This window comes from Alligator mississippiensis, chromosome 16 (genome assembly GCF_030867095.1).
Source record: "Alligator mississippiensis isolate rAllMis1 chromosome 16, rAllMis1, whole genome shotgun sequence".
Lineage (NCBI taxonomy): Eukaryota > Metazoa > Chordata > Crocodylia > Alligatoridae > Alligator > Alligator mississippiensis.
The window spans coordinates 3,352,878-3,380,780 of NC_081839.1; the positions used below are offsets into that span (position 1 = coordinate 3,352,878).

General features: G+C 61.3%; 1 protein-coding gene across 4 annotated transcripts in view; it reads right to left on the minus strand.

Annotated features, from left to right (window-relative positions):
* Window positions 1-4,488: 4,488 nt before the first annotated feature.
* PALM (paralemmin) overlaps window positions 4,489-27,903 on the minus strand; it is a 33,693-nt gene continuing 10,278 nt past the window's right edge. Inside the window, exons 2-9 of one of the 4 annotated variants that reach the window (XM_006272518.4) lie at window positions 22,150-22,198; window positions 17,516-17,596; window positions 16,881-17,011; window positions 11,365-11,491; window positions 10,887-10,908; window positions 10,436-10,495; window positions 8,433-8,564; window positions 4,489-5,596 (exon numbers count right to left, since the gene is read on the minus strand). In XM_006272518.4, the coding sequence (XP_006272580.1) occupies window positions 4,986-5,596; window positions 8,433-8,564; window positions 10,436-10,495; window positions 10,887-10,908; window positions 11,365-11,491; window positions 16,881-17,011; window positions 17,516-17,596; window positions 22,150-22,198 (1,213 nt within the window). In that variant the 3' untranslated portion in view covers window positions 4,489-4,985. Of the gene's footprint in view, window positions 5,597-8,432; window positions 8,565-10,435; window positions 10,499-10,886; window positions 10,909-11,364; window positions 11,492-16,880; window positions 17,012-17,515; window positions 17,597-22,149; window positions 22,199-27,903 lie in introns of all 4 variants that reach the window. The other 3 variants (XM_014599656.3, XM_019484101.2, XM_014599658.3) reach the window with 3 other exon arrangements.

The following is a 27,903-nucleotide window of genomic DNA, read 5'->3' on the forward strand; positions in this document are numbered from 1 at the left end:
TCCCTCCTCACACACCCCTTCTTTCCATCCACCCGTCCACTCCCCCCTTTCCATCCATCCATCCATCCATCCATCCATCCATCCATCCATCCCCACACACCCTTTCTATCCCTCTATCCCTCCATCCATCCATATACCTTCCATCTATCCATCCATCCAAGCACTCCTATGTGTCTGTCTCTGACCTACCCCCTCACGCCCTCTATCTATCCATCTCTCCCACCCTACGTACCCTCTATCGACCCGTCCACCCATCGATCCATCCTCTACACCCCCTGGGGATGCTTCTAAATCTGTCTAAACATCCCCATGCATCCACCCACCTCCAGCTCGAACAGGCCCCTCCGTCCCTCTCCCTGGGTGCTGAGGGCTGCGGGTGCTGGCTGGAGAGGCGATGGTGTGCGGGGGCCCAGGGATGGGGTAGGCGGGGGGTGTCGATGCCAAAGCAGTGGGCAGAGGTGTCGGGCTGGTTGTTCACACAATTTATTTGCTTGGTTCTGGGATGTTACAAACAAGGCGACGGGGCCCCGAGCGGCTTGCCAGAGCCAGGCGCACGGGTGGGCAGCAGGAAGGGCAGAGATGGGGGTGCAGAATAGGGTCGTCCTGTACATACACTGCGGGGGAGAGGAGCTACAGGCTGGCCAAGGTGCCTCCGCACAGGGCACCCCGGGCTCCTGCTTTCTCCCCACTCCCCTGCTGGCATGAAGACGGCAGTCCCTGCAGGGCCGACTCCCACGTGGCAGGGGGCAAGGCCTGGACTAAGGGTGCCAGGGAGGAGAGGATGCTCCCTGCAGCCGGGAGCTCATCCTGGGCTTTGAGGAGGGCTCCCCATCACCCCTGCATGGTCTGAGCTCTCCCAGCTCAGGGGGGTGCCCACCTGAGCCCACTCCTCCCTGCGCAGCATCAGCCATCCAGGCGCGGGGGCCCTGGCAGAGCGGGGAGGTGGGTCCAAGCAGCACAGCTGGTCTCACACACATGCACATCCAACTCCCAGCTCCCACACAAAATGCCCTCGACTTCCGATGCCCCCGGCATCTCCCCAGCCCCCGGCCTGCCCCATAGACACGGTCCATAGCAAAGCCCCAGGTCCCCAGCGCAATTCTTTGGCCATGATCCCGGCTGCACGGAAGAAGATCATGGATGAAACGTGATGGCAGATGGCGGAGGGTACCAGCCTGGGGCACCGCGGCCCAGGGAAGAAGGATCTCCGACGCTGCTGCCTTCAGTGTCCCAGCTCAGAGCATGGAAAAACAGACTCCTGCCTTCTCTTGGGAGAGTGATTGTCACCGCCTGGGAAGAAGCAGCCCTGCCTGAGTCGGAAAGCTCCGCGTGCTTTTCTCTCCGGAGCTCTGCTCCAGCAGCAATCCGGCATCAAGTCAGACAGGGGCTTCAGTCCTGCTGATGGAGGCTTCAGTCACGAGTGTGCACGTGTGTGTGTGTGTATCCATGTGCATGCACACGTGTAGTTTAACCTCTTGGATCTTATTTGTGGGTCAAATGCCACGCTACGCAGGTCGATGGAGCTGGGCCGTAGAGCTGTGGACCTGGGTATCCCCCTCCGGCCCTTGGGCAGACAGGCTGGAGCATGCGTGTTGGGCACGGTGCGTGCGCCCACCAAAGGAAACTACACCCAGATCAGGAGTGGACACACGTGCAGCTATCCCACGCAGAGACTCGGCAAAGAAACCAGTTGCTAATGGAAACTACAGCTCTATCACTATAGAAGGGCTGGCATTAACTAACCTAATATATCAACAGATGCACTTATCTCCTATAGCAAATACAGGGGAAGACCCAGTTGGCAAGGGATGGCTTTCAAATGGCCAACACAGGAGCTTGGCTGATAGCCACACACTGAGGTGTCCTCTTATTCCCTTGGTTTGGCTTAATACAGAGGAGACAAGGTAAAAGCAGCTGAGCCAGGGCCCGCAGGAGGGTCAGACTGGGATGTTCAGTAGTCCCAAAGGCCTTTGGGGTCTGAAGCCCTTGGAAGTCAGGCCCAGAGCTCCCCAAGGCTAGGAACAGACATTGCATTTGCAACCTTTTAGGGGTTAGAGACAGCGGACGCAAATGCCTGCATAACGGCGCTTGTCCTGGAGTTAAATAGTTCATCCCAGGACAAATGCAATGCCTGTATAGGCTCCTTGGAGGAGGACTCAGCCTCACGTCCCTAGCTGCCCCCCATAGCATGCACCGAACTGGTGCTGGGTGCCTGGGGGATCTGCAAGCTGTGCAAGGGATGAATCCCCCTCCCAGACCAACGCAGTTGGGGGAAGAGATGGCAGCTAAGCGGGGACCCCTGCGTGCGATCAGCTCCAGAGAGGAAGGAAGCACTTACCCTTGGGTTAACCCACCTCAACGCCTCCTTCCTGCCCCTAGCGAGACACGGGGCTGGGCAGTCATGAAGCAGCATTTTGGGACTGGATTCCCAGCCACTGCCCTGGCCTCCTGCTACGGCGGGGGGGGTCTGCAAACAGGATTACCAAACCGTCGCGAATGCCAAGGTGGATGCTGCCAGGTGGAACGGCCGCGGGGTCCAGGGCCACGGTGCCCTGGCACAACTGGGGGGCCTGCATCCTCTCTGGTGCCCGGCGCGGGCACCGAGGAGCTGTTCTTCCATTTCCTCTGCAAGCAGGATGGCGGGGAGCCCGCGGCCCGGGGATCTCTTGGGTTGCAGCAAATTGATGCGAATTGGGAGCAAGTTCACAATCACATCTGTTTGCAGATGGGAGAGAAAAGGTTACATCCAGACCACAGCATCCTGCTAGCCAGCACTGGCCTTTCCCTGTGCTGCGATGGATGCCCCAAGCTCTCATCCTACCATGAGCCCTAAGCCCTTGTTCCAGCTCCTGGAGACCTCAGAGCCACACGTGGCAGCACCTGGCACCTACCGCTCAGACCGGATCTGCATCGTCCCGGCCACTAAAACCCTCTCAGTTCATAGGATCAGAGGAAAGTCAGGCTGGAAGGGACCTCACGAGGCCACACCTCATCTAGCCCCTTGCTCCAGGCAGTATCAACCCTCCTGACCAAGTATCTGTCCAGCCCTCCAGGGCTGGAGAAGATGCCACAGCCTCCCTGTTGCATGCTTGGCCGTGCAGCCCTGCTGAGTCAATGGGCATTAGCCTCAGGAGGTGCCAGGTCTGAAGCTGCTGTGTGAACCTCGAACCCAGAGCAAAGTGGCATCCCCCAGAGTTGCCACTGCGTACCAGGACCTCTCCTTGGAGAAGGGACCTCCTGAGTCAGCCAGCCCCTGGCACCTACGCCATAGCCATTAGCCACCTGCCTGTGCTCATATCAGCTCAGGCCTCTGTGATCCCCCTCGCTGCCCGGGATGGAGGGGAACATGGGGAGCCCCTCAATGCAGGCCCTGAACTCCAGGCCTGGCTGGGCAGGACCAGCCCCAGGGCTGGCAGAAGGGCCCTGGGAGCAGCCCCCTACCCAGATGGGATGGACGTGACCTTGGCACCCAGCAGGGCTGACCTTAGCAGGCCAGAGGGAGGAGGAGAGGCAGGGAGGGGACCTGGGCAGCAGCTGCCAACCACCTGCAAGGCCCTTGCATGGGGCCCTTACTGGACTTTGCAAAGGTTTTGCTTTGCAAAGGCTGGGCAGCAACCGGCTCGAGGAGGTCCTGGGGGGCCGTGACGGCAGCTCCAAGGCTGGGGCTCTAGGGAGGTTTGTAGGCAAATCAGAACCACCCAATACAGCCCCCATCTGCCCTCGATGCCCCTTGGTCACCAAGCACCTCGCCCTTTCTCCCACCCCGCCTCCCCGCGATGGCTCAGCCGCCAACATCCAGAAGGAACGGCCAGGGAGACGCGGGTCAGCGGCGTTGTGACTCCAGGACGACTGGCTGGGCCGGCTGCAAGCCCCTGAGGACACGTGCGTGCTCTCCTCCACGTGGCCACATCCAGCTGGAGCTGTCCACGTCCCGTGGCACCAGTGACTGGCATTGGCTCTGCCCCCCGAGCCGTCTCTCACTCGTGGCCCCGGAGCTACGCAGCAGCCGGGCTTTGTCAGCGCCCCTAAGACCGTCCTTTCCCTTTGCTGCCAATTTGCAGATCAAGTCCCTGAAAAACACTGGCAGCCAGTTCTGCCCGGCGCGACCCAGCGTGCTGCGCCCGAGGCTGTGCTGAAGGGTCCTGGTGGCACGGGGGTCACCAGAAGAGGGGACGTGACCGACGCTGCTCCTAGGACCCATTGCTGGAAACCAAAACGGGGCACGGGGGACGGCTCATAAAAAGGCCGTGCAAGCCAAGGAAACTGGCCAACGGGCTCCTAAGTCCTGTGGCTCCCAGCCGGTCGGCTGGAGGAGGGAGTGCCGGCATGGCATGGTCCTTGTCCGTACAGCTGGTCTGCAAGCAGGGCACCCTTCGTCGTGTGCCCCTTCTCGGCGCCATCCTCCTTCAAGCTGTCGATCCCGGAGAAATGCCGCTGCCTGCTCGTGCGTCCGGGGAGAGAACAAAACACACGACCCCAGACCAGAAATCCCATGGGAAAGAGAGTTTAATGAGGACAGCCCCCCGCGACGGCCCAAAGATCTCGGCGAGACCCCCGCTACCACGGGGGGAAGGGCGTGGGGGAAACTGAGGCGGGCAAAGGAAGGGCTCGGGGGGAAAATAAGTGTCTATAATAAATATAATATTCAGCGCCGGGTGGGGGGTTGGCGGGTGGAAGCTGGCATCACGATGGGGGTGAGGGGGGGTCCCTTGGCCTCGATGTGGTGCTGCTTATTATACACGTTACAAACACTGCGCGGGATGCGCCGGGCCCCGAAGACAAGGAGTCGTGTCTGGTACGTACAGAAAATACTGCGTCGCCCGGAGCTGGTCGCGCGTCGATCGCTAGGGAGGGTCGGAGGTGGGGAGCAGGGGGCGGGCGGGCGGGCAGGGGGGCACACAGTCCTTTTCGGCTGTACGACGGGGCAGGGGAGGGGTGGGGACCGCTCCGACGAGCGGGGGGGCGGAGGGGTGGGGTGGGGGGGCTCACATCAGTGTGCAGCACTTGCAACGGTGCTTCTTCATGTCTAGGTCCTGCTCTACCGCCTTGGCATCGGTGGCATTGGGCTCTGGTTTCTCCCCGGCCTGGGCGTCCTCCTTGGCTGGCAGGGGGGCGGTGGTGACGGGCGCCACCGCGCTGCCGTTGGGCGGGCCGTGGTTCTTGACCACGGAGTCCGCGGCCGGCGCCGGCTTGTTCTCCGCGTCTTCGATCACCACCAGCTCGGCTTTGATGGTGCCCTCCAGGCCCAGCACCTTCTTGGTCTCATTCTCGTCCTCCACGTTCTGGTAGCCCATGAAGATCATCGTCACCGGCTGCTCCTTGCTGGGCTCGGCGCCCTCGCCGGAGGCCAGGAGCTTGGGGCTCTCCACCGGCTTGGCCTGCACGCCCGTGATCTCCTTTCGGGGCGTGGGCGCCTGGCCGGGCGGGTGGCTCTCCCCACCCGCCTTCGGGGCCTCTTTGACCTTGAAGTCCCGCTCGGAGGCCTCGCTCAAGGTCACCTCGTCGGCCTTGTGGATGAGCTCGTCCACCTCCGAGGAGCTGAGCAGGTGGACGCCGTTCTCCAGGGCCCCGTCTTCCGTGCGGACGGCGTGGACCACTGCGGGGGAGACGGAGAGGACAGTGAGGACCGAGGGAGGGGGAAGCCGGGGGCCGGACCAGTCTACAGAAGGGTTCGGGATGGGACAGAGTGAGCAGTGACCACCCCAGCACCATGTGACCGCGGGCAGGCTAATTAGCTCGTAGCCGGCTAATTAGCTCGGGGCTGGGCTCATCGGCAGTGCTAACGAGGCTGCTCAAGGCACCAGGCAGAGGCAGCTCCCGTTCCCAAGGATGCTGGTGTGACCGCACAGCTGGAGCTGGCACATGCAACCCTGTGGGCACAGCTGGAGACCAGGCCGTAGGAGGCAAGCCAAGGGCCAGGTCAGAGAGCACAGGGATCGTTTCCTTGGCCGGCTGCTGTCATCAGCAAATCCACCTCGGTCTGGTGGCTCTGCCTGGCCCCCGCTGGCCCGCTCCTTCGGGTCTCAGCTCGCACCAAGAGCCCAGCTCTGGAGCAGCCCGTCAGATCTGCTGCCAGACAGTCCCCACGACCCGAGCTGGCTCCTCACACCACGGGGGATTAAAAACACATCTCTGGACCTGGCCGGACCTGGGAGATGAGCTCTGACAAGCCTTGCTGGAGCCAGCCCCGTGATGACCGCCAGCCCCAGCATCACCCACGGCTCCAAACTATTTTTCCAGCTGCCCATTAGGGCAGTCGACTTCCCTCTCTGGCACTGGGCCTGTGGATTTAATAACCCCCCAGAGGACCGGGAGCCCTGTAATAAGAGCGAGATCCACCGCCTGGAGAGCGAGTATAGCTCAGGGGTGTCCTAGCTTGGCCCCCTGGGGCCGGATCCAGACTGCGGGGCTCCTGGCGGGCTGGAGCCAGAGCCACTTCCAGCAGCAGGGTGGGGGGCAGGACGGGGGTTAACACATCCGGCGCTCGCCTCCCCACCCCCAACACGTACCCCAGCAGGGCCCTGGGTTTTGGCAGCAGGCCCCACTGCACTCACCCCACCCCTGGGTCCCCGGTGCATCTGGGAGCCCCATGGACCAGAAGACATGGCAGCATGGGCCGGGCGTGCCCGCTTTCCTGCCAAGCACCGCTCTGGCTCCCAGGTTGCGAGCCCCCCCCTTGACTTCAGCGCCGCTCTCCATGCTCTTTGCAGGGCTGGGTGCAAGCTGCTGAAGCCAATGGGACGCGCTGGGAGCAGCTTTGGCCCGCGGGGCTCTGCCCACGCCCACAGCAGCAGGCGAGGATCAATAGGACAGAGGCAAAAAATCAGGCCAGCCAAGGTGAACGCGGCCTCCCGGGAGAGCCTGCCCCTGGTCAGCCAGCCCTTGCAAACGCCCCGCCGTCCTGCTGTGGGGCTGGGGAGGGCGGCTGCAATCCTGCCTCCACCGCGCCGCAGGGGGTGCAGGGCTGCGGCCAGTCCAGCCTGGGTGCAACAAGAAGGGCAAACGCAGGATGAGACCCAGTGCTGCGCAGCGGAGGAGGAGAGATGAGCATCCCTGGGCTCAGGCAGCTTCCGATGCCCTCCAAGAGGCAGCCAGTCTCCGCGCTCCTGGATTTGCAGCCCTGTCCACCCCCCTTGCAATGGGGTCGCTTGCCTGGGGTTCTCCTAACAAGTGACCCCTCCGCACGGGAACCCGGCTTGCTGCACTCGGGGGCGATGCGCAGAATCGGTGCCGGCCGCCTGCAGAAGCACCCCTGGCATCAGCACAGGCTGCCACAGGGTGGCACTCCTACTCCGCTGGCCAGCGCTGCGCTTTGGGCTGGGTCGCCGCGCTCTCCTGGTCTGCGTGCTATGGGGCGAGCGCGGTGCCTGCTATCGGCGCCCAGGGCCTACGCCAGCAAGCAGGGGCAAAACCGGGCTCGCAGCGGGACATACACGGCGAGGAAGACGTACCGCTGCTAGAGCCCCGTGCATGGCTCCAGTCCCGCGCAAACCCTACTCCGACCCCGTCTAGACAGGCGGCGGGGTCTGGTGCGGGGAGCAGCACCTTCCTGGCTCCCACCCAGCAGAGAAGGTCACATCACACCCTTGACTAGCGCCATTCAGGCCGCCCATCGTGACTGAAGGTCCTGGCTAATTCAGCTGTGTTTGCTTCTCAGCCAGACCTCCGGCTCCGTGGCCTGCTCCGGACCGGGCAGAGCCTGCAGGATTTGACCGGGGGAAGCCATTGCTTCATGCTGCCCCGCTCTTCGCTGCGCTGGAGACACCTGGCAGGGGAGGGGAAGGAGCCGAGGTCACTCTGATCCCTCCCGTTACACTTGGGTGGTACCTAGCCATCCGCACGGCTCCAGCGCCCGCGCTTTGTTCCATCAGCCCGTGGTGTGGGAGCAGGGGGAGTTCGGAGCAGACGGCATTTGGGGAGCTGGCTCCCCCCTCTTCCCCAGCCATCCCTTTTCCAAGGGCACCGCGCGAAGCACGATCCCGTCTCCCTGCCTGGAGACACCGGGAAAGCAGCCTGCCCAAGGAAACACGGCAGTCACGTGGCAGAGACTTGGCCAGACCCCAGGTCTCCGGACTCGCTGTCTAGCACCCAGCTGCCTACGCGCTGCACCCCCGCAGCTGCTCCAGACTCTGGCCGCAGGCATCTTCATCTCTTTGCAGCCTCTGAGGACCGCGGGCAGCCTCCGGCACTTCGGGGCGGGCAGCCCGGCGCTGGAGAGGGGGCAGGGAGCCACGGCGCAGGCACGGCTGCCAGCTCGGGAGCTGACGAGCCGCTGCAGCAATGGCTGGACGCCAGCCGCCGGGAAGGCAGACGGCTCCGGGGCTCCCTCGCTGCCCACCTGCTGCCATCGGGCCCTGCCTGCTTCCTGCTCCTCCATCCGAGCCTCCAGGCAGCCGGGGCAGTGGGGAGGGGGGGCAGCGACAGGCCCGTACCTTTCAGCTCATCCTCGTACACCTTGACCCCCTGCAGGCAATGATCCTTGGGGAGCAGGGTGGTGCTGGATAAGACCTTGGTCTCCCCAGTGACTCGGTCCTTCTCCACTGTGATCTCCACCGAGTACATGGCTGGGATACAAACAGGACAGTGAGCGTTAACTGCACCCACCTCCCCGCCGCAGCCGGGCTCCGAAGCAGGAAGCTTAGCAGGAGCAGGGGGTGCGAGATGGAGCAGAGCGGGGGTGTCACGGGGCAGGCGTGGCGGTGCGCGGTCCAGCCAGGAGGCGTGAATGCCCGGCAGCCCCTGTCCCGGCGGGGTGCGTGTTACCTGCCAGCAGCCTTCGGCCCCTGCTCGCGCGGTCGCTAGCTCCCTAGCCCTGCCGGCTGCCGAGACTAAGTTGCAGTCCGCTGACCCCTGGCATTTGCAGCCGTGCAAGCAGGATCGGGCCCTGCCAGGCTTGGAGGGGGCAAGATCAGGCCCTGCCAGCCCAGCGAGCCGGGTCCAAGCGGGCTTGCTTAGTACCGAACCTGATGGCGGTGGGAGAAGCAGCAAGGAGGTGGCCTCCAGAGCAAGGCCTGGTCTCTGTTGCTCCCCGCGATGCTCCCACGGCCCCCGGGAGTACCCCTGCTGCATGCAGGATCAGAGACCACGCCGGGCCGGGGCAGTGGAGGATCACACATGGGTCCCCACTGGGTGACCCAGCGCCCTCCCTTGGTGTCCGCAGGCTTTGACTCTGGACTCGTTTCCCTACGCAAACCCTCCCCGGTCCTCTGGGCTCTGGGGGTCATTGAGACCCCGCAGAGCACCCCTCTCCAGGAGACCCGCAGGTGGAGATGCAGCCTCCCCCGGCACTCAGACATGGTCCGTACTCACCTAGCTAAAGCAAATCCAGCAAGGAGGTAGCTCTACCCCCCCAGCCTCATGCCTCACCCCTTCCATGCAGCACCCTGCAGAGATAGCGACCCCAGAGCCGTGATGCCCGGAGCTTGCAAGCTGCCCCTGGGTTAGCGAGGCCACGGGATCGCGTGAGGGGTTAGACCAGCCATGCTAGGGATCCGTGCCCCTTCCTTGGGGCCACCAAGCTGCACAAAGCAGGAGGAAGAGGGAGGAACTGAAGGGGAAAGGAAGAAGAAGGTGGTTTCTGTCCATACACAAGCACCCCCAGCGTGACTCCAAGCGAGAGAGAAGGGAAAAGCCGGAAAAGGCAGCCGAGATCGTATAAATAATGCGCTCCACCCGGGGCTCGGAAACCAGCCAAGCCGCACGCATCGCGCCCAACATGAAGCGACCGTAAATGCATCACTCCCAGTTTACAGTTAGTAAGCTACCCGGCTTCGCAAAAGCAAGGGCTGCCCGGGTGGCTCCCCTGATGGTGCCCAGGACCCCAGGCAGAGCTTATGGGCACAGTAGCTCTCCTACACCCACGATGAAGCGGCTGGCACAGGCGTTCAGATGAGGTTGGTGCCCACTCCACATGGACTGGCCCCACCGGGCTCAGACTGGGGTGGTGAGCACCAAAATTCACAGCAGAGGAGCCGGGTCAGAGCACGTGGCTCATCGCCCACCCCGTGTAGGGTGGCAGGGCTGCTGCGCCCATCGCACCGCTGCTGCCTTCCCGCCCGATGCCCAGAGAGAGGCACTCCCGTGGGAGCCCCAGCCTGATGGACACCCCGGAGATGAGAAACACCCAGCTCCTGTATACACCAGGCTTTGGATGCACCAGATCTGGCTCCAGGAGACCCAGCGTTGGCCAACGCCTGCCAGCGCGCAGCCCTGCTCCGATCCCTCCAGCTCCCCGCGGACTGGTCCCACGTACAAGTGCATGGCGCTGTACTGGGAACCCAATCCAGTCTCCCGGCTGGATGAGCTCCCCCCACACCCCAGCTCACGCCGACGGGCGCTTGCACTCGGAGCGCTTGGCTTTGCTGCAACTTGCTGCTCTACGACCCCTCTGCCCCCTGAGCTGCCGGGCAGCAAAGCAGGAGGAGGGACGACATACCTGCCTTCATCATGTCCGTGCCCTCCACGGCCTTCATGGGGCTGTTGGAGACTTTCTTCTCTGCTGGGGAGAGAAGAGGAACAGGAATCAGCTCTTGAGCCAGGCAGTGGGGAGGGGGGTCCTGTTCCCAGCCCCCACCACCTCCACCCCAGCTGCCCTCCAGAACTGCCCCGAGCACCCTTCCTGGCTCCGGGCAGCAGCTCCAACACATCAAGGCCCGGGGCATTTACAGAGCTGGGCTCACCCAGGACAAGGAGGACATTTGCTGTCCGAAGGAGTCAAGAGCAGGGGGAACCTCATCCGTCCACCCTTCCCAGCGATGCTGCCCTGGTGCTGAGGACAGGCAGGGAATGGGACCCGGCTGTGCCCCACGCCTCCTGGGTGCAGGGACCCCAGGGAGCTGACGGGTTGGGCTATGAAGACCCCAGGGACAGGACGAGGAAGGACTTACCTTTGGCAGCAGCCACTGGAGTCTGCAAGATACAATGGAGAGGTTAGGGCCAGAGAACCAAGGAGCCCCCCCCCATATATCCCCCCACGCAGCCCGGGCACAGGGTCCCCTGGCTGCTTAAGAGGCCTCTGATCAGGACGACCGGTGCAGCCGCTTCCCCCCGTGTCCAAGTGGGTTTCCCAGGCGCGGGTGTCAGCAAGGATGCCCCAGCAGCGAGAAGCTGGTCCTTGCATGTGTGCCCACTGCCCATCACAAGTGCCCCATTGCCCCCCTGCAGCCTGGAGGTGGATGGGCTGGATTTCGAGCTGCTCTATGAACCCCACACTTGCATCGAAGGGTTTCCTTCCTGGTGTGTCCTCACACGGCAGGCGAGGGAAGGAGCTGCCTCAAGAAAGATGCCCTCTCCCACCCGCCGCCTGGAGACCCCACAGCTTTGCTCCCCAGGGACTGCCCAGCCCCATCCCTATCCCCTCCTGACCTTTTGTGCCTTCTCCTCAATCTTCTCCTCTGGAGCTGGAGCCGAGGCGGCGGTCCCCTCTGCCAGGCTGTCTGTGGTGGAAGGCACCGATTCCCCGTTCTCCAGGATTTCCAGCTCCTTCTCTAGCCTGGAAGGGGGGTCAGGGCTGTGAGCCAAGGGGAACAGGCAGCCCCTGATACCAGCCAGAGGCCCCGAGGCCTGTGGAGCCCGTGAAAGAGATGCTGGAGCATGTGGCATGGCGAAAACCAGCTCGTGCCCATGAAGACATAGCCCTGGCCCGACAGAGAGGAGGAGGGTGAGGTCCCCAGCACCCCATTGACTCCCAGGGCAGCTCGGGGCAGGGTGAAGATGAGCAGGGAGCAGCCCAGTCGGGGCCTCTCAGCCCTTGCAGCCAGCTCTGGGTTACCTGGGCAGCTGCGGCTTGAGCTCGCGGGCGGAGGCTGGCAGTGCCCAAGTCCCACGGGCATCCTCTGCCCATCCCTCTTCTCTCCTACACACCCCAACACTCAGCCCCTGCAGCTGGGAGACCCCAAGTCTGAGCCCATCCAGGGCACGGATGAGCATCCTTCCTGCACTGCACACCAGCCTCCTCCACGGTGCAAGGGAGAGAAGGATCCGGCCCGGCCCCCAGGACCTGGCATGGCTGCGAGGCGGGGAGCACATGGAGGATGAGGATGATTCAAACAAAGCCAGTCCCTTGGTGCCAGGTGCCCAAGTGCTGGCTGGCAGGGGGGCACAGCATGAGAGAGGGTCCAAAAGGTTTGTAACTCATCTGACCCCAGGACGGCTGCAAGGCTGGAGGGAGGAGGATGAGCTGCTCCGCGGGCCCCGTGCTCAGCGGGCTGGCTCAGGGTCCTGGAGTCCAGCCCCCCCCGGGGCACGGAGCCGGGCCCTGGTTCTGGATCCCCGAGCCACTGCTTTTTCTCTGCACAGGGATCCATCCAAAAGGACCACGTCATCTTGGCGGTTTAGATCCTGGCCGCAGCCTACCCCAGCCCCGCGAAGCCCAAGCCTGCATCTCAGTGCTTGCTGGATGCACGCAAGGAGGGAGAACAGTCCGAGCCCTGGTTCCTGCAACCACTGGAGTGCGGCACTCGTGAAAAGCAGGCGCTCCCCGTGCAAAGTTGAGTGCACGTTGCCGTGAGCCTCGTGCGTGGAGGCTGGCTGCCTTTGTTCCTCCCCTGTTTCCACCGGCTTGGGAGGGGTTGCACCTCGCAGCCCCTCCACCAGACACTTGGCATGACGAGGGGACGACACGCACCTGCCACGGGCACCAACGAGGTTCTCGCCACCTGCAGAGCCCTGGAATAATGAGACGGCACCTCCCAGCGGCAGGGGCTGGCGAGGCACCGTCCCAGGCCGCTCCCGAGAGCCAGGGCTCCCAGGTGGGACTGTGGGCTCACAGGGCTCCTTCAAAGCGCCTAAAGATTTAGGGTGCTGCCATTATTGCAGCCTGAAGCTGGAGCATCTTCTAGCCCGAGTTTCCAAGCATTTTAAGCTGTGCACCCAAACCGGTGCTTGTGCAGGGCGTGGGGGGAGCCGCGTGGATTCGGGAGCGGATGGCAGGCCCGACTTCGGGGATCTTGCAAAGGGAGCAAGGAGGCAGCTCCTCCTGCCTGCTAGGAACCCACTGGCTTCTGATCCCCTTGCAGGATGGGGACCCTCTGTCCTAACAAGGCGTTTCAAGGCTTTGCCCCCCCACCCCACCGCGGCACTTACCGTCCTCCCGCCGCTGTCGCCAGGACAACAGCATCTCCCGCCGCTTAAAAAAAACGAAACAAAAAAACAGGACACAAAATACCATCCTGGTTTGGAAAAGGGCCACCCGAGCTGGGCGGCTCGGCCGGTTTTGGCTCCGTGGGAGCCAGCAGGAGACGGAGGGGAGGGGAGAGGCAGAGTCGGGACACAGGCGCCCATGCGGCTCGGCGATGCGGGGGCAGAGCAGCGGGCGCTGGGGAGCCTCCAGGGTTTGGTGTCAGCTCTGGCACGGATCACATCGAGGGGAAGCCTGGATGCAATCCCAGGACGCCAGGAGCTGAGGCTTTGGGAACGCTAATACTGCAAGACCCACGCGACGGACTGAGCCGTGGGGATGTTATGTGACTTGCCCTCGGTCGCGCAGGCGGGCAGTAGCGGAGCTGGGAATACAGCCCCAGCTCTCCACAGTCCCACTCCATTGCCTTAACCCCCCCAGGTGGAAAAACGCCCGGCGAAGCCTCCAGCTCAACCCGACCATCTCCAGGCAACAGCGCCCTGAACTCTTCCCAGCGCCGAGCCTCGCACGACTAGAAACATCTCCATGGAAATGCCCGGAGCCGGCATTAGTCTTGATGGCAGCTCCTAGCAAAGGCAGGACAGCAGATCACCCCCACCCACGGCTCGCTGGCTCCCCAAACCCGCGTGCGATGAAACCAGGCAGCCCCAGCCCAAATCTGCCACCGCACAGCCAGCCTCAAAGCAGGCGGGACTCGCCCCACGTCACAGCCGGGGCACAGAAAGCGTGACATTTAAGACAACTATCGTGGCCTGATCTTCGCCTCCTGGTTTCAGTGGCTCTTTCAAGGTTTTCGCTGTGGACGAGAGGGCTGGAAACCACCTCTTTTTTCCTAAACGAGACCTTCACGGGACTCCAGGAGGTGGCGGCCGAGCAAAGCATCCACCCCCGGGACGCTCCCGAAACAACACGAGCCCCCGGGCACCACCGCGCAGCTTTGCTGCAAGCAAGTGGATTTTATCCAAAGGCAATGGGAGCGAATGGAAAGAATCCCGTGGGTTTCCCCGGGGCCGCAGCCAAGGCAGCTCGCCGGGTTAAAGGTTGCCAACCACGCGGGGAACTTTCCCCCGGAAAGCTGCAACAATCCTCTTGCAAAGCCGTCCCTCTTGCCCTAACGCGTCCCAGTTATCCACCGTCTCCAAGGGAAGGGGGGCTTTTAAATGCTTCCAGATTGCCTTTGCAAGGCAAAGGGAAACCCGCTGACACCCCTGGGATCCCTCTGGATTTACACCCCTGCCAGCGACCCCAGAAGCCAGCCTGGAAAACGCATTGCTCTCCCCCTGACAACCCCGCTCTTCAGCAGATGTTTATGCCCTGTCTCCTTTATCTTTAACAAGCCGCTTTTCCCCTTCCAGGCTCAGAAGAATTCACTGGGCCATTTAAGTGACACAAAGGGCCCCTTCGGATCTGACCCATATCTGCACCGAGGCGCTGTAATTAATGGGCACAGAGGGTGATTTATGGCATGCTTCCTGCGGCGGTTGGCTGCTGGGATACCTCTATTAGCGCGGCGGCTTCCCGGCTGCCTTTCCCCCCCTTTTTGGCAGTGAAATGAATGCGAAGGAGGCTGGGAAGAGAGGGCAAAAGTCTCTCCTTCTGGCCTAACTCCCCCGAGCCTCCTGGGATAGAAGGAGACACCCCCCAGATGCCTCCCACAGCCGCCACGGCTTCTTCCCCCCTTCCCGATTGCCCCAGGCCACCAAATCCGAGGCCACACGTGCACCGAGACAGGTGAGGACGCAGGATTGGCCGAGGACGGCCACGTGTTGGGGGTGGAAAAAACAAAATCAATATATTTCTATGAGATTCAATGGAGGGTGAGCCAATCGGATCGCACACACGATGCCCTTTCATTGGCTATATAATTTCCCACGCACCCGCATGCTTCCCACAGGCATCACAGTCATAGCAGGGAGGAAAAGAGATTCCCCGCGGTTTGTAAGGAGGGCATGACGGGTCCCATCCGGGGTTGTATTCCACCCTGGGTAATAGCCCGCGTAACAGAAGAGGCCACACGTAGCAGAGGATACAAAGAGAAGCAGCTTCTGCGCGTCCTCCCCGAGATCCGAATCCGCGTGGGAGGAGAAGGGAAAGGCAGCAACAGGGCGATGTTGGGGGAGAGGGACCTGCTCCCCGTGCTTTTTTGGGGATGGGTTGGCAGAGCCCCCAGGCCGCGGACAGGCATCAGGCCCACCAGCGCGGACCCAGGGATGGGCAGAGTCAGTCTCACGGCCCACCTTACCATCCGCCTGCTCCTTGGGGTTATTCAGGAGGCTCCCCCGCTCCCCACGGCCCCTTCCCCGAAGTTGCGCGCCTGGCTGGGAAAGCTCCTGCTGCCTCCAGCACTATACAGGCCTAAGTGCCATTAGGGAGCAGATCCATCTGTGTTCAGACGTGCCCCCCCGCAACCCCGGGGCAGCATTACAGGCTGATGGATGCACTCCTCCCACTCCCCACCGCTCCTCTCCTCTCCTCTCGTCTCGCAGTCTCTATTGGATTTTCACTTTAAATAAGGCCAACTCCTAATGGCCCTAGACGGGCTCTGCTGGGCACGGCATGCTCAGGACTGCCGCTTGCACTTTAGGAAGGGGATGCCACCTTGCCAGAGAAACACGTGGTCTTCGGAAATGGTGCTGGGGGGGAATTCACCGTCAGAAAGGGAAATCCTGGTAGTGGCTGGAGAGGCTCTACTCAGCTCCCGGCACTCAGTGTTATTGCTGCCTAGAAGGAGGGATCTTCCCAGCAGCTTCTCGGCAACCCGGGCAGGGGGGCCGTCCAGCGTGGGAGGCAGTGCAGGGAACCGGGACCTCAGGCCCGCTGCATTCCCCAGTAAGGCCCTGAGTTGTCTCCTCTCTCCTCTGCCAGCTCCTTGCACCCCACCCAAGCCCGGGGCCATCATGTGCGGCGTTTCCTCCCGCCCCCGGCCCAGTTGCAACACAGCGGGACACACTCCAGCTTGGGGAAGTGGGAGTACAGCGTCTGGCAAGGGTGGAGCTGCGCGTGGGAGCCGCTGTCCCCGCTCAGGCCAAGCCCAGGTGAAGTATGTGTCCAGATATGTGACAGCGAGCACCTCGAGGCAGGGGATCTCCAAGGTCCTGGTATAAACCTTGCATGGGTCACGGCTCTGTTTGCAACGGGGGGCCGGGGCAGGGAGAGGACCCTGGAGTCCTAGATCCCCCTGGCACCGCTATAACCATGAGACCCCCCCAGAAATGGGAACCCAGGTGTCCTGACTCTCCTGAACACCTTTTCTACCACTTGGACAGCGCTCGTCCACGAAGGCAGGAGGAGAAGCCGGGGGTCCTGACACCCGGGCGCCTGCTCCAAACACGGGGCCGCGCTGCTGCGCCGTCCTCGGGGCCGGCTGGGGTGGTGAATCGGAGATCTCATGGTTTCCTAGTTGTTAGGGGCTGGAAAGGACCTTACAGATCATCGGGTCCAGCCCCCCTCCTGCAGGAGAAGGCAGCCCGGCCAGAGCAGAGGGAGCCAGCACGTCCCATCGCAACCCTCGTCTGGCCGTCCTGCTCGGCTCCAGCCAGTGGGCTTCGGGCATCACCCGGGATCGAGATGTGGAGTGGGTGGAGGGTGGAGAAGGGACAGGCGAGGCTGCTGGTGTAAAGGCAGCTGGCCATGCTATGCTGCCCATGTGCCTCCGTTCACTACTGTCCTGCTCCCTCTTTCCCCTGCCAGCTCTGCACAGCCCCCCTCCCGGGCTGACGTCACCCCGCGCCTTCGCCGTTACCTCTGGATGGTGTCCTCAAGCTCCCTGGTCTTCGCCTCATCCTCCTGCATCTGCTTCTTCATGGCCTCGTCCTCTTCGGAGGCAGACGAGGGGGTGCCTTCCAGCAGCCATCTCTCCCGCAGGGCCTTGGACTGCGGGGAGTTAGGAGCATGGAGAAATGGGGGTCACATTTCTGCCAGGACTTGAGGGACACCAAGGGGAGCACTCGGGGCAGCACCAGGGATCTACCTGGAAGGGCTCTCCTGATGGGAGGGGAGGGGGAAGGCAGCCTTAGAGGTACCCTGACCCGGGAGGAGCTGCTGGGCAGGGGGCGGTGGCGAGGCAGTGGGGACTTGGAGGACGCTACAGTAGAGAGATGTCTCTGCTGCAGGGGACTGGCTCTGGGCAGCATCTAGGCAGTGATTTTCAGGGCCTTTATGCCATAAGATTGATCCCAGGACCATCTAGTACGACCTGTGCACCCACCAGGCATGGCCCAGATAGAACCCAAGGCAAAGGGATTTAGGTGCTTGCTTCCCCTGCCAGCACCTCGTTCCCACCAGCTTTAGCGGAGTTAGACACTGGAGGGTCGCAGTTCTCCATCTGGCCCCATTTCGCAGCCCGAGTCCCAACCAGGCCCAGGGCAGAGCCGCTACCTTGAGATGCTGGAGCTGGCGTCTGTCGTCCTCAAGCTGGCGCCTTTTATTCTCGATCTCTGTCTGACGTTTCCGCTTCTCCTGAAGGCGCAAGGGGAGAGGGAGCAAGTAAAGGGTCCGTTTCTGAGCACAGCAAGGCCTCGATGGCGGCAGCAGAGGGGAGCTGCACCTTTCAAGAGCCCTCGTGACAGCCGGCGGGACACAGTCAGGCCCTGCAAAGCCGGGGGAGTGGACCCTCGCACCCCGTCGGATGCTTTGGCTCAGAGTGATCCCGGAACACCCCAGGTGTCTCGCAGGTTTGGGGCCCTCACTAAGGTCTCCCACTGCCAGTCTGGTCTCCAAAGCTCTTGACCATGCCCAAACACCCACCAACATTTATACGGGGGACTCTGCTTCCTCAGCAGGGGCAATGTCAGGGCCTAGGGGGTTTGTACCCACTGAGAACCTGGCCCGAAGCTTGTTGAGCCGAGGCAGGTTGCTCAGGAAGCCCTCCCTGGCTGGGCTGGGGTGGATGGAGGTGCCCTTCCCTGTGTCCCTCTCCATCTCCTCTCTGCCTGGCGTGCTCAGGCCACTCCCGCCACAGTCTTCCCCTTGGCCTCTCCTCCTTATTGGCTTCTTGCTGCCCTCCCTTAGCACCCTGCCCGCCGCGCCCCCAGCTGCTCTGCATTTTTATCCCATCCAGATGCCGCAGCTGTGATGATACACAACAGTGCGGAGCACATGGGCATCACAGCCATGACACCCGCGCGAGGCACAACTGCTACACACACGGGGGGGTCTAGGATGGTGCAAAGCTACAGGCAACACACAACAGCTGTTGTGCGCACACTTGCACAATGCACATGGCAACAACACCATGCCTGGCAACGCAGACGAGCCATGTACCATCGTGTGACACGCTTGCACACACCATGCCCGACAAACACAACACAACCGTTACGTGATGCCCAACACCTGGACGTACAGGGGCAAAGTGCTGGAGGATTTCATACCCGGCGCCTGACAGCCACCCCGGGCCTCAAACCTACGCACACAGAGCACGCCACCTGGACGTCGCGGAGCAGCAGTGAAAGCGCCGTGCAACAGTTGCACAATTGCGCCAGCTCCACTGTGCACCCCAGTGTGCACAGCTGCACACACCAATGCTGCATCTCTGCAAATCCAGGGGGCCGGACAGTGCAACCTCTGGCCCGCTCCATGGCACTGCCCCTTTCTCCTGCCTTCCCATCCTTTGCACACAACCACCTCGCCCCACCACCCTACCCCGCCCTGTAGAGCTCCTTGCAGGAAGGGATTTGCCCACCACTGACCCCCCAGACTCCCTTTTCCTACACCGGGCAGAGCATTTGGGCTATTGACCCCTGCACTCTGGGCTGCCCACGGGCATCAGGCTAAGACACTCCTGGAGCTCGTGCGTGAGATTCCCACGTCTGCAGGGCCCAGCTCCCCGCCTCCCCAACCGCCAAGGCAGCCGCCCAAGGGCCTGGAAGCACAGCGGAGCACCCCCCTCCCTGCACAGGCCTCTGCCAGGAGATCGATAGGCTGCTTGGCCCACGATCGATAGAGAGTGACGTGGCAGGCAGCAAGGCGGAGTGGTGTGAGCGGGGAGACAAGCCGGGGGGAGGGCTGGGAGGGAGCCAGGTACTCTCCGCTGGATGCTATCAAGGCTGCTATTGTGTCTTCCCTGCGCACCGAGAGCAAAGGCTCCTCCTTGCCAGGCCGGGCATTTTCCTTGAAGATGCAACACAGGGAACCTGGAGCAAAACCCAGCCCCAGGACTGCCACGGCAAAGCCCCCAGGTCCCTTGGCTGCTGGATCTGAGCCCCCCAGGCACATCTGGGACCCTCAGAGTCCTGAGCATCCCGGGGTGGTGGCTGGAAGCCAGTATGAAGTACAGCAGCTCGAGGTGGGGGTGATGGGCAGCTCCAAAACGCCGCCACGGGAGAGCCGGATGCAATTCCCAGCTTCCCGCAAGCGTAGGAACATCCCTCCCCTTTCTCTGAGTGTAAAGCCCTGGGGGCAGCAGTTGCCTCTCCCTAATGCGCACACGTGCAGCACCGAGCACGTTGCACCCTGGGGTCTCACTCAAACGTTCCCACCCCGGGACCTTCCTGCAGGGCCAGGCCTGGTGAGCTAGGTGCGCGAGGGGCCTGGCGTGTGTTTGCACTGAACGTATCTGCCCTTCATTTACCCCCGTGCTGTCCCGGGAGAGCTGTAATTGAATTCCACTGCCTGGAACACGTGGCTCTCGGGCTTGGCGGGCGCAAGGCTGCTCAGAATAACCCCGTGCTTGGTGCGAGCTGATTCAGGCCCTAATTTGGAGGGAATAACCCGCAGCGGCCCACAGCTCCTCCTGCTGGCATAGGGTGGGTGGGGAAACTGAGGCACCCATGGGAGAAGGCCACAGAGGGGCTTGCTATGAGGGCAGATCTTTCCTCCCCCCCACTTCAATCTGCCTTTCAAAGCAAGGAGTGCAGCTTATTCCAGGATGCGTTGTACGTGAGAACATACGGTAATAATCAGCACTAGTCACAGTGGCCTGGCTGATTTTGGGGCTAGAGGCGTCACTGGAAACCCCTTGGACCCACTCTTCAGAAGGGGGCTGGGGGTGATCTGCCCACAGCCCCCCAGCACGGTTGGGACCAGACCCCTGGACTGGCGCAGCCACGTGTGTGCGCGGACCACGCAGCTGCATCACTTCCAGGGACCTTGCACCTGGTAGCAAGAGGAGACCCAGGCGGCGCCGGGGTCCCTGCACGGAGCTGGGACCTGCCCAGATTCCTTTCCCCGAGTCCGCCTGGCCGTGTCTCCGTTTTCCCCCCGCAGCCCCGAACAATTTGCTCTTTGTGCAGCTGAGCCCAACCCGATAACAACCCGGGCTGGGAAAGCTGGAGCCGAGGCTGCCACACAAAGGGGCGGGCACGAGGCCAGCCTGCCGCAGCCGGGCAAGGACCGCGCTGGTCGCTGCCTCGGGCCACCGGGCTCTGTCTCACCCCGTGCCCAGCTAACACCAGACACTGGCACTCCCAGCATGCGCTGGGCGGATGCAGCCCTGAAGGGACAGATGGCATCCACCCTGGTGCCCCCAACACCCTGGTGCCCCCAACACCTCTAGCCCCAGAGCTCCTTAACTAACAACAGCCAGGGTGTGTTTGCAACAGGCTGGCTCAGGACCATACTCGAGAGCTGTATTTTCTCACGTACAACACACAGCCTTTTTGAACTCAAGCCGCTGGAAATTGGAGCGCTGGTTTGATGTCACTCGGCCACTTGTGACAAGGATAGATCCGTTTCCAGTGTCTTATCTCGGGATGCATTGTACGCCAGAAAATACGGTAATAATTAACAGTGGTAATGCTACCCCAGCTGGCTCATTAAGCATCTCAGCTGCCCCGTAGCAATCTCCACCTGCATTTCACAAGGCCCGGAGATGTCCCTTAGAGCCTGCAGTGAATCAGTCGCAGAGCCCAGGCATCCCGACTCCTATTCCCCTGCCGTGTGCGCCAGCTGAGCCGGTACCTGAGCCAGACGCTCCTTCTGCAGTGGCGCCAGGCGCCTTCCATGAGGCTGCTGGGGAGCGGGAAGCTGTCAGAGCGGCTCTCCTGAGAGTCATTTGCTCCTCGCAGAGCAAGGCCCCAGTGAAGGAACAGGGAAATAATTAGCCCCAGGGGGAAGGGAGGGGTTTGAAGGACTGGGGGCCTGCCGTGGCCCTGCAATGAGGCACTGACTGCAGGGAGCAGTAGCAGGTTTCAAGCAGTCCCTTCGTTCCTCTTATTCCAGGCCAGTTCAGGTACCTGGCTAAGACCAGAGCAGCCCCAAAGCTGCCCTACCTCCTAGCTTGAAACACACACATGTGCACGCACATGCATGCACGCACACACTAACCCCGGCACAGGAACAACACCGCGCCAGCTCTGCTCCGACCAGACAGGCAGCAGCTGTGACGTGAACCCCGGAGGATTGGCACAAGCTGCCTGCTCGTGAGATGGCGTCTTTGCAAAGGCAACATTACCACCTCCTTGGGGCCTGGTGCTGCTTTCCAGCAATGCACACACGCTCTCTGTGGCTCACGGGGCCTGATGTTCCCACGTCTTTCATGGCACGGGGTCACTGCTGCCAGGGATGCCACTGCCCGATTGACTTGGGGGCGCTGGGGCTAATGAGGGTGCCAACTGTGCAGGGCAGGAGGACCAGGGCGAGGCTGAGGGACCCTGGAGGAGCACCGCACATCACATAGTTCCCGAGAGAAAGGCATAAACCTCTGTGCTCCCCGCAGCTTGATTTCCGCACCGCCCCAAATGCCCCCCCCAATCTAATCCTTTCAAGGGATGCTGGTTCTTTCTATCCCAGACTTCCCTGCTATCCATGAATGCAAACCAGGGCGATTTACACTTTGCTCCCAGCTGCATTTCCAAGGGGCTCGAAACGCCGCGCTTCCAGCAGCTCTGAGCTCCAAGGGCGCTTGTACATGTGATGACATGCAGCCACCTCTGGGTGAAAACCGCACAGCAACGATGCTGGGAAGGGATCGCTGCCTTTGCCCATCTGGGTCTCTGCTCGCCCGGTACAGACCCGAACGCCGGGGTCATTGTCCAATGCATCAAGCTGGGAAGAGACGGGCGGGATCCACTTACCGCGATGGCCTGCAGCCTCTCCTGCTGAGCGGTGCTAGCCTCGATGACCCTGCAACAAGAGGGCAGAGAGTGAACGGAGGGAGAAGAGGACGTGAGACAGGCTGGGGAAGTGGGGGGTGAAGTGTGTGTGTGTTTGTGCGTGTGTGCATCCATCAATAGACCCATTGTGCATAACCGGACACGGCACACAGACAGCAGTGGAACTTTCCTCTTCCTTTCCAGTTCTCCTTCATTCCTTTGTCTGCTCTGCCCGAGCTCTCCTCCTTGTCCTTGAGGCCTCTGAATGGGTCCCCATCCCCCTCGGATTCTCCCCGCGACTCAGTTTCCCTGCCTCGGCCTTCAAGCAGACAAACGGAGGGAGCTGGTGACATTAAGCGAGCGGCAGATACCTCCGCTCCAAGGGATTCGAAAATGGAAAGGGCTATAGAAATGCTAATTACAGGGGCCGCTGGCCGCTGGCTCTGTTATTAAGGTTGACTAACACTTTCCATGATCCCCCCCCCCTCCCCGTTTCCAGCTGCTTACGCTTTTCCCAGCCTCGAACCTCCGGGGCCGAAGCAGCGCGCGCCGAACGAAGCCAGCGTCACGCAGAAAAAAAATAGTCGGTGAATATAGCATTTAAAGACTCCGGCTTTGCTTTCGAGGCCTAGTCGCTTTTACCCGGGTGGAACTATGTTGTATGGAGACGGGGACGAACACGAGTCTATCAGGGTATGGGAGCCTGATACCACAATCCTAGGGCAGCAGGGCTGGAAGGGACCTCCAGAGGTCACGTCCTCTGCAAACCGTCAAGGATTTGTCTGGGATCTCAACTCTTTGTAAGACTACCGCCCCTGCCGAGCCAACACGAGACGTCGGACCCGCGCCTGCCGCAGGTAAAGCAGGGGAAGCAGCACTTTTCTTCTGTACGTGGTTGTTAACATGCACTCAAGAGATCCCAGGTAGAGCTCCCCCCGCACCTTTGATGTATGGGCGTATGAGCTACACAAGACCATTTTACGGCTTCTGGCTTTACGCCAATCAAACCCCGCGTGGATCCACTTATTCCAATATAAACGTGGCTCCGGGCAGCGCATCGCAAACCAGCGCTTTCCCGTTCTTCACCGAGCAAGATGCGGGAGACGCAGGGTTTTGTTCTCCTCGGCAATCTGGACCGCAGATTGCAGCTTCCTTTTCACTTCTCAATTCCCCATGGCCACGAGCAATGCCCGCGGGGTCTTGCGAAGTGGCTCTCGCGAAGCTCAGGCTGCGGCGGCGACGGTCCGAAGCCCCTTCTCAAGAATCGAAAGCTAAAGCGAAACAGTGACGCCCTCCCCGTCCGTCTGAACCCGATTTGCCGCAGAGGCAGCTGGGGCAAAATGGACATTTGCAGCTGCACTGAGAAAGCTTGAGCCCACTTCTGGTGCCCGCTCCAGGGCAGCGGGGTCAGAGCATCTGTGCTGTGCGTCTCCAGCAAAAGACGGGCCTGCATCTAAGGCTGGGGGTCAGAGACCAATTTCTACCTCTGCTACAGGCTCCCCGTGTGACCCCGGGCAAGTCACTTCATCCCCGGCAATGCCTCCTCCATTCAGAGGGAGATGCCACGGCTCTGCCCTGTCCAGGCTGACACCGGGCAGCGCCTGCCTCTCGCCGTGTCTGCTCAGCTCTCTGCTGCGGACTCGACCCTCACCCGTCAAGCAGCCACCGGGGCAGGAAGCCACTTTTTGTGCCGGGCTGAGCAGCAGGCCCCCCTTGGCTCAGCTGGGACAGTCCCACACCTCCGGAGATGGGCGTCTCTGCGGAGGGCTTGGAGATGAAGGTCGGACAGCCTGAAATCACTCCTCCATTGCCCTGTGCACACCAGCGAGATGCCACGTGGCCACGGGCCAGCTGTGACAGCCATGTCTCCCAGGAGCCCAGCTGTGCCACCCCTCCACCACCCTGCCCCCAGCCCCAAACAGTGGCCATGAAGGTGCAAGCCTGGCCTTCCTTCCCGGTGTACAGCTCATTTCCAACAGGCAGGCATCAGCAGGAGGGGGTAAAATGCCACCTCCTTCAATGGCAGGGTCGTCACCAGACGGGCACATGACCAGACCCTTGCTGGACTCGCGAGAGCAGGAGGCAAAGAGGCAGATCCTCTTGTGCTAGGGGCTGTACGCACCCCGCGGAGGGTCCCTTTTCCCAAAAGTTCACAGACGGAGCAGATGCGACAGGCAGAGAAGGGGTTTCCACTGTGTACCGTGCAAAGATGGACGGCAGAGGGGTGAAGTGTCGTGCCCAGGGTCCCACAGGTTGCCAGTGTCAGAGACGTGCCCTCCCCAGATCTTCCGTGGCCTGCCCTCCTCCGTGGCGCCGGCAGCGGGGTCTCGCATCTCTCCTGGGTCCGGGCCTGACCCAAGCCATACGTCTGGGAGAGGAATCTCCGTCCTACCTGCATCTCCCACCCCCACCTGCGTCACGGGACCGGCTTCGCAACCGTGGCCTTGACTATTTCTCAGGCGGACGGCTGCCTCGGGGGCTAGCGCGCTCCAGAGCAGACGGAGGAAGGATGAGCACGTGAGGGTGGGGGTTGGGGGGAAGCGGCTCTCATCTGCATTTCTGCCTGTGGTTATGTGCAAATCCATTACAGCGCGGTCCCAGGAGCCCCCGCCCTGGACGGGAGCCCTGGTGCCAGGCTGGCTGCAGGCCGGGGCTCACGTGCTGTTCACACACCGGGGCCTGGGGAGCCGCCAGCCGACCCCGCTCGCCGAAAGCCGGCCTGGCTCTCGGAGCTTAATTAAAATGGATCGTGGAGAACCGTTCCCCGTGGCTCACGGGGCAGGCAGCAGCAGGGCTTGGCTGGGATGCAGGCTGCAGCAGCAACCAGCGCCCAGCTGCGGCGGCGTGGCATTTGCAGACAGGGCCTGCTGGATGGCTGGGGGCTGCTTGGGTCACAGCCCCCATCCGTACCGGGCCAGGGGCATCATAAGTCTTGGAGCCCAGTCCATTAGGCCATGCGTACCTTGACCCCTGTCCAACTGCAACCCTCCTCCACCACCCAGCTGCCTTTGCAACTAACCTCTGCTCAAAGCATTGACAGGAAGCACAGGGCAGTGGTTAAACCTCCAGTCCTCTGCTCCTGCCCGCTCCGATGTCCCTGGCCCTCTCTCTGTTTTGCTTTGCAGCCCATCTGCAAGCTCCTTGGGGCAGAGGTGGCCTTGCGCCAGGTGGGCATGCAGTGCCTAGTGGTGGGGGCACCCGGGTGCCGCCGTCCTGCTCACAAACAAGGGAAAAAACTCGTCAGCGCGCGGCTGCTTTGTGTCCGGTTGAACGGTCTCATGGGAAAGGGTGGGGAGGAGATGGAGCATTCACTACTCCGTGCCCAGGCTGATCCACACAAGGAATAGCCATTACAGTGAAGCAAATATAAAAAACCAAATGAACAGCTACACACCCAGCCCCATGCACCCCGCTGGACGAAGCTGCCCAGGGGTACGGCTCTCTCTTGCAGCACTCCGGGTTGGAAAGCAGGGCGCCCGGGTTTTGCAAGGGGCTCCTGATCATAGAATAGAGGCAATGAGGGTGGAAGGGACCTCGGGAGGTTGCATCCAGTTCAACCCAAGCAGGACCAGCCCTGGCTACATCATCCCAGCCATGGGTTTGTCTACCCAGGTCTTAAAAACCTCCAAGGATGGAGATTGCACCACTTCACTGGGTAACCCCTTTACTACCCTCCTAGTGAGACAGTTTTTCTTAATATGCAACCTCCCCAGTATATCCAACCCCCCAGTTTCTTAATATCCAACCTTCTTAATATAAAACCTCCCCAGTTTTTCCTAATATCCAACCTAAACCGCCCTTGCTGCAGCTGGAGCCCATTGCTCCTTGTCCTGTCATCTGCCCCCACCGAGACCAGCCCAGCTCCATCCTCTGCGCAACCCCTGGCAGGGAGCTGAAGGCCGATGTGATGAGTCTCCAGCCCGAGACACTCGATCCCAACCTACGTGACATGGAAAGATCTAGGCTGAAACGTGCGCTCGCACCCAGCCAAAAAAAAAGGAAAAGAGAGACCAGTCTCCATATGCAAGACGCTCAGGTCTGTACTTGAGGAATTCGATCAAGCGATCTGTCGAGCTGGATCGAGTCATACACCTATGACTATTAATCAAGCCTACCGTGGGTAAAAAAGCCGTCGCGGACACAAAACAGAATCATCTCTCTGGAGCCGAATTCAAACTTCAGCCAGTAGGAAAAAAAAACCAAACCCGCCACCCTTTCCACTGCTATTTCCCCCGTCCCCCCGGTGACAAATGGCTCTACTTTTCCTATACAAATGTGTTTGCTCCATAGGAAATTCTCCTGTTTTTCCCCCCCCAGGGAAACCCACCATTCAAAACAGGCATTAAAACACAAAGAAAACGGCTTACAGAAAAAAAAAAAGATGGATTTTTTGGGTAATCTCCCCCGAGAAAACATCAATATTTTTCGTTCCCCCCAGAACGGTACAGGCCCCTTCGAAACCTTCATTTTGTTGGCATCTTGCATTAAAACAGTTCAGATCTAAAGCCCGGACGCTGCTCGCAGCCCCTCACAATAGCATCAAGCAGCCCCTTGGCTCTGGTGCGGTCTCATGCGGGGCCCACGTTATTTCTGGCTGCCCTTCGGCATAAAGCAGGTGCCACGCGATGCCCTGTATCAGTGTTTGCGGTGCTGGGCTAACCGCCGGCATCTGGCTCCACCGTTGTGCTCCTTTCCCCTCTCCTTTGTCAGCCTCCCCCGCCTGTTTGTATTGCAAGCTGTTCAGGACACTGCCCTGGGCTCGTACAGCTCCTGGCACCGCGGGATCCCGAACCTGTTTGGCTGCAATCGCAAGGCACGTGGTTAAATAACAGGGGCCCGTTAACAAATCCTGTTGGCACGGAGCTTGGTTACAGGTTATAATAAGATGCCAACGTGCCCTCAGCCGGCTGGAGGCAGCATTAGCTCGTGCCTCATCCAACAACCTGTAGATGTGTCTCATGAAGCAGCGGGCGCCACCAGCTGTGAAGCGGCGGCTGGTTCTCCGCAGACCCCTTGGCAACCCACCCCCCAAAATCTGTACCAATTGGACCAGGGGGTATAATTCCTGCCTGACCCCAATGCAGCGATCGGTCTCACCCCAAATGGAGGGGCAAGACCCTCTAGCCAGGAACCTCTGGCTTGGATCGGTGCACGCTGTGGTCCTTCTGCATCTGACAGCACTTGTGCCTTCCAGAGCCCAGCGTGGCCGCGCTGCTAATGGCTCTGTATTGCTGCCGTCTTCCCATTTGAAGCATGCATTCGAGGTGAAAAATGCTCCAGTCACTCCCTCTCCCCCAGCACTGCCAGAGTCACAGGCGCAGCCAGGGAAGAGCCGGGTCTGAGACCCAGCAAAGGCCTGAGCAGGCTTATCAGCACCTCCGTTGCATGTGCACAGAGGGCAGCGGGGCTCCAAGCACCTTCCATGACTGCATTTTCTTGCCTAGTCCACCCCCTTGAAAATCAAGCGCCTTTCTTTTTTGGAAAGCCTCAAGGAGGGGGGAAAAAAAAAGAGTAAAATCTCAGGTTTTTACTGAGCCACGCACCGAGTCTGATCCTGCGCACGTAGTGCCAGGTCAGCTGTCCTCGGAGCGCCTCCGGGGTCCTGACATTTGGCGGCGGGGAAGCCGTGGCAGCATTAAGTACCGTGGCTGCAGCACTTAACACTGCCACGGCTTTGCTCCCACCAAGTCTCCAGGTCTGTAGGGATCCATATTTTCACATATAACAGGCACCTAC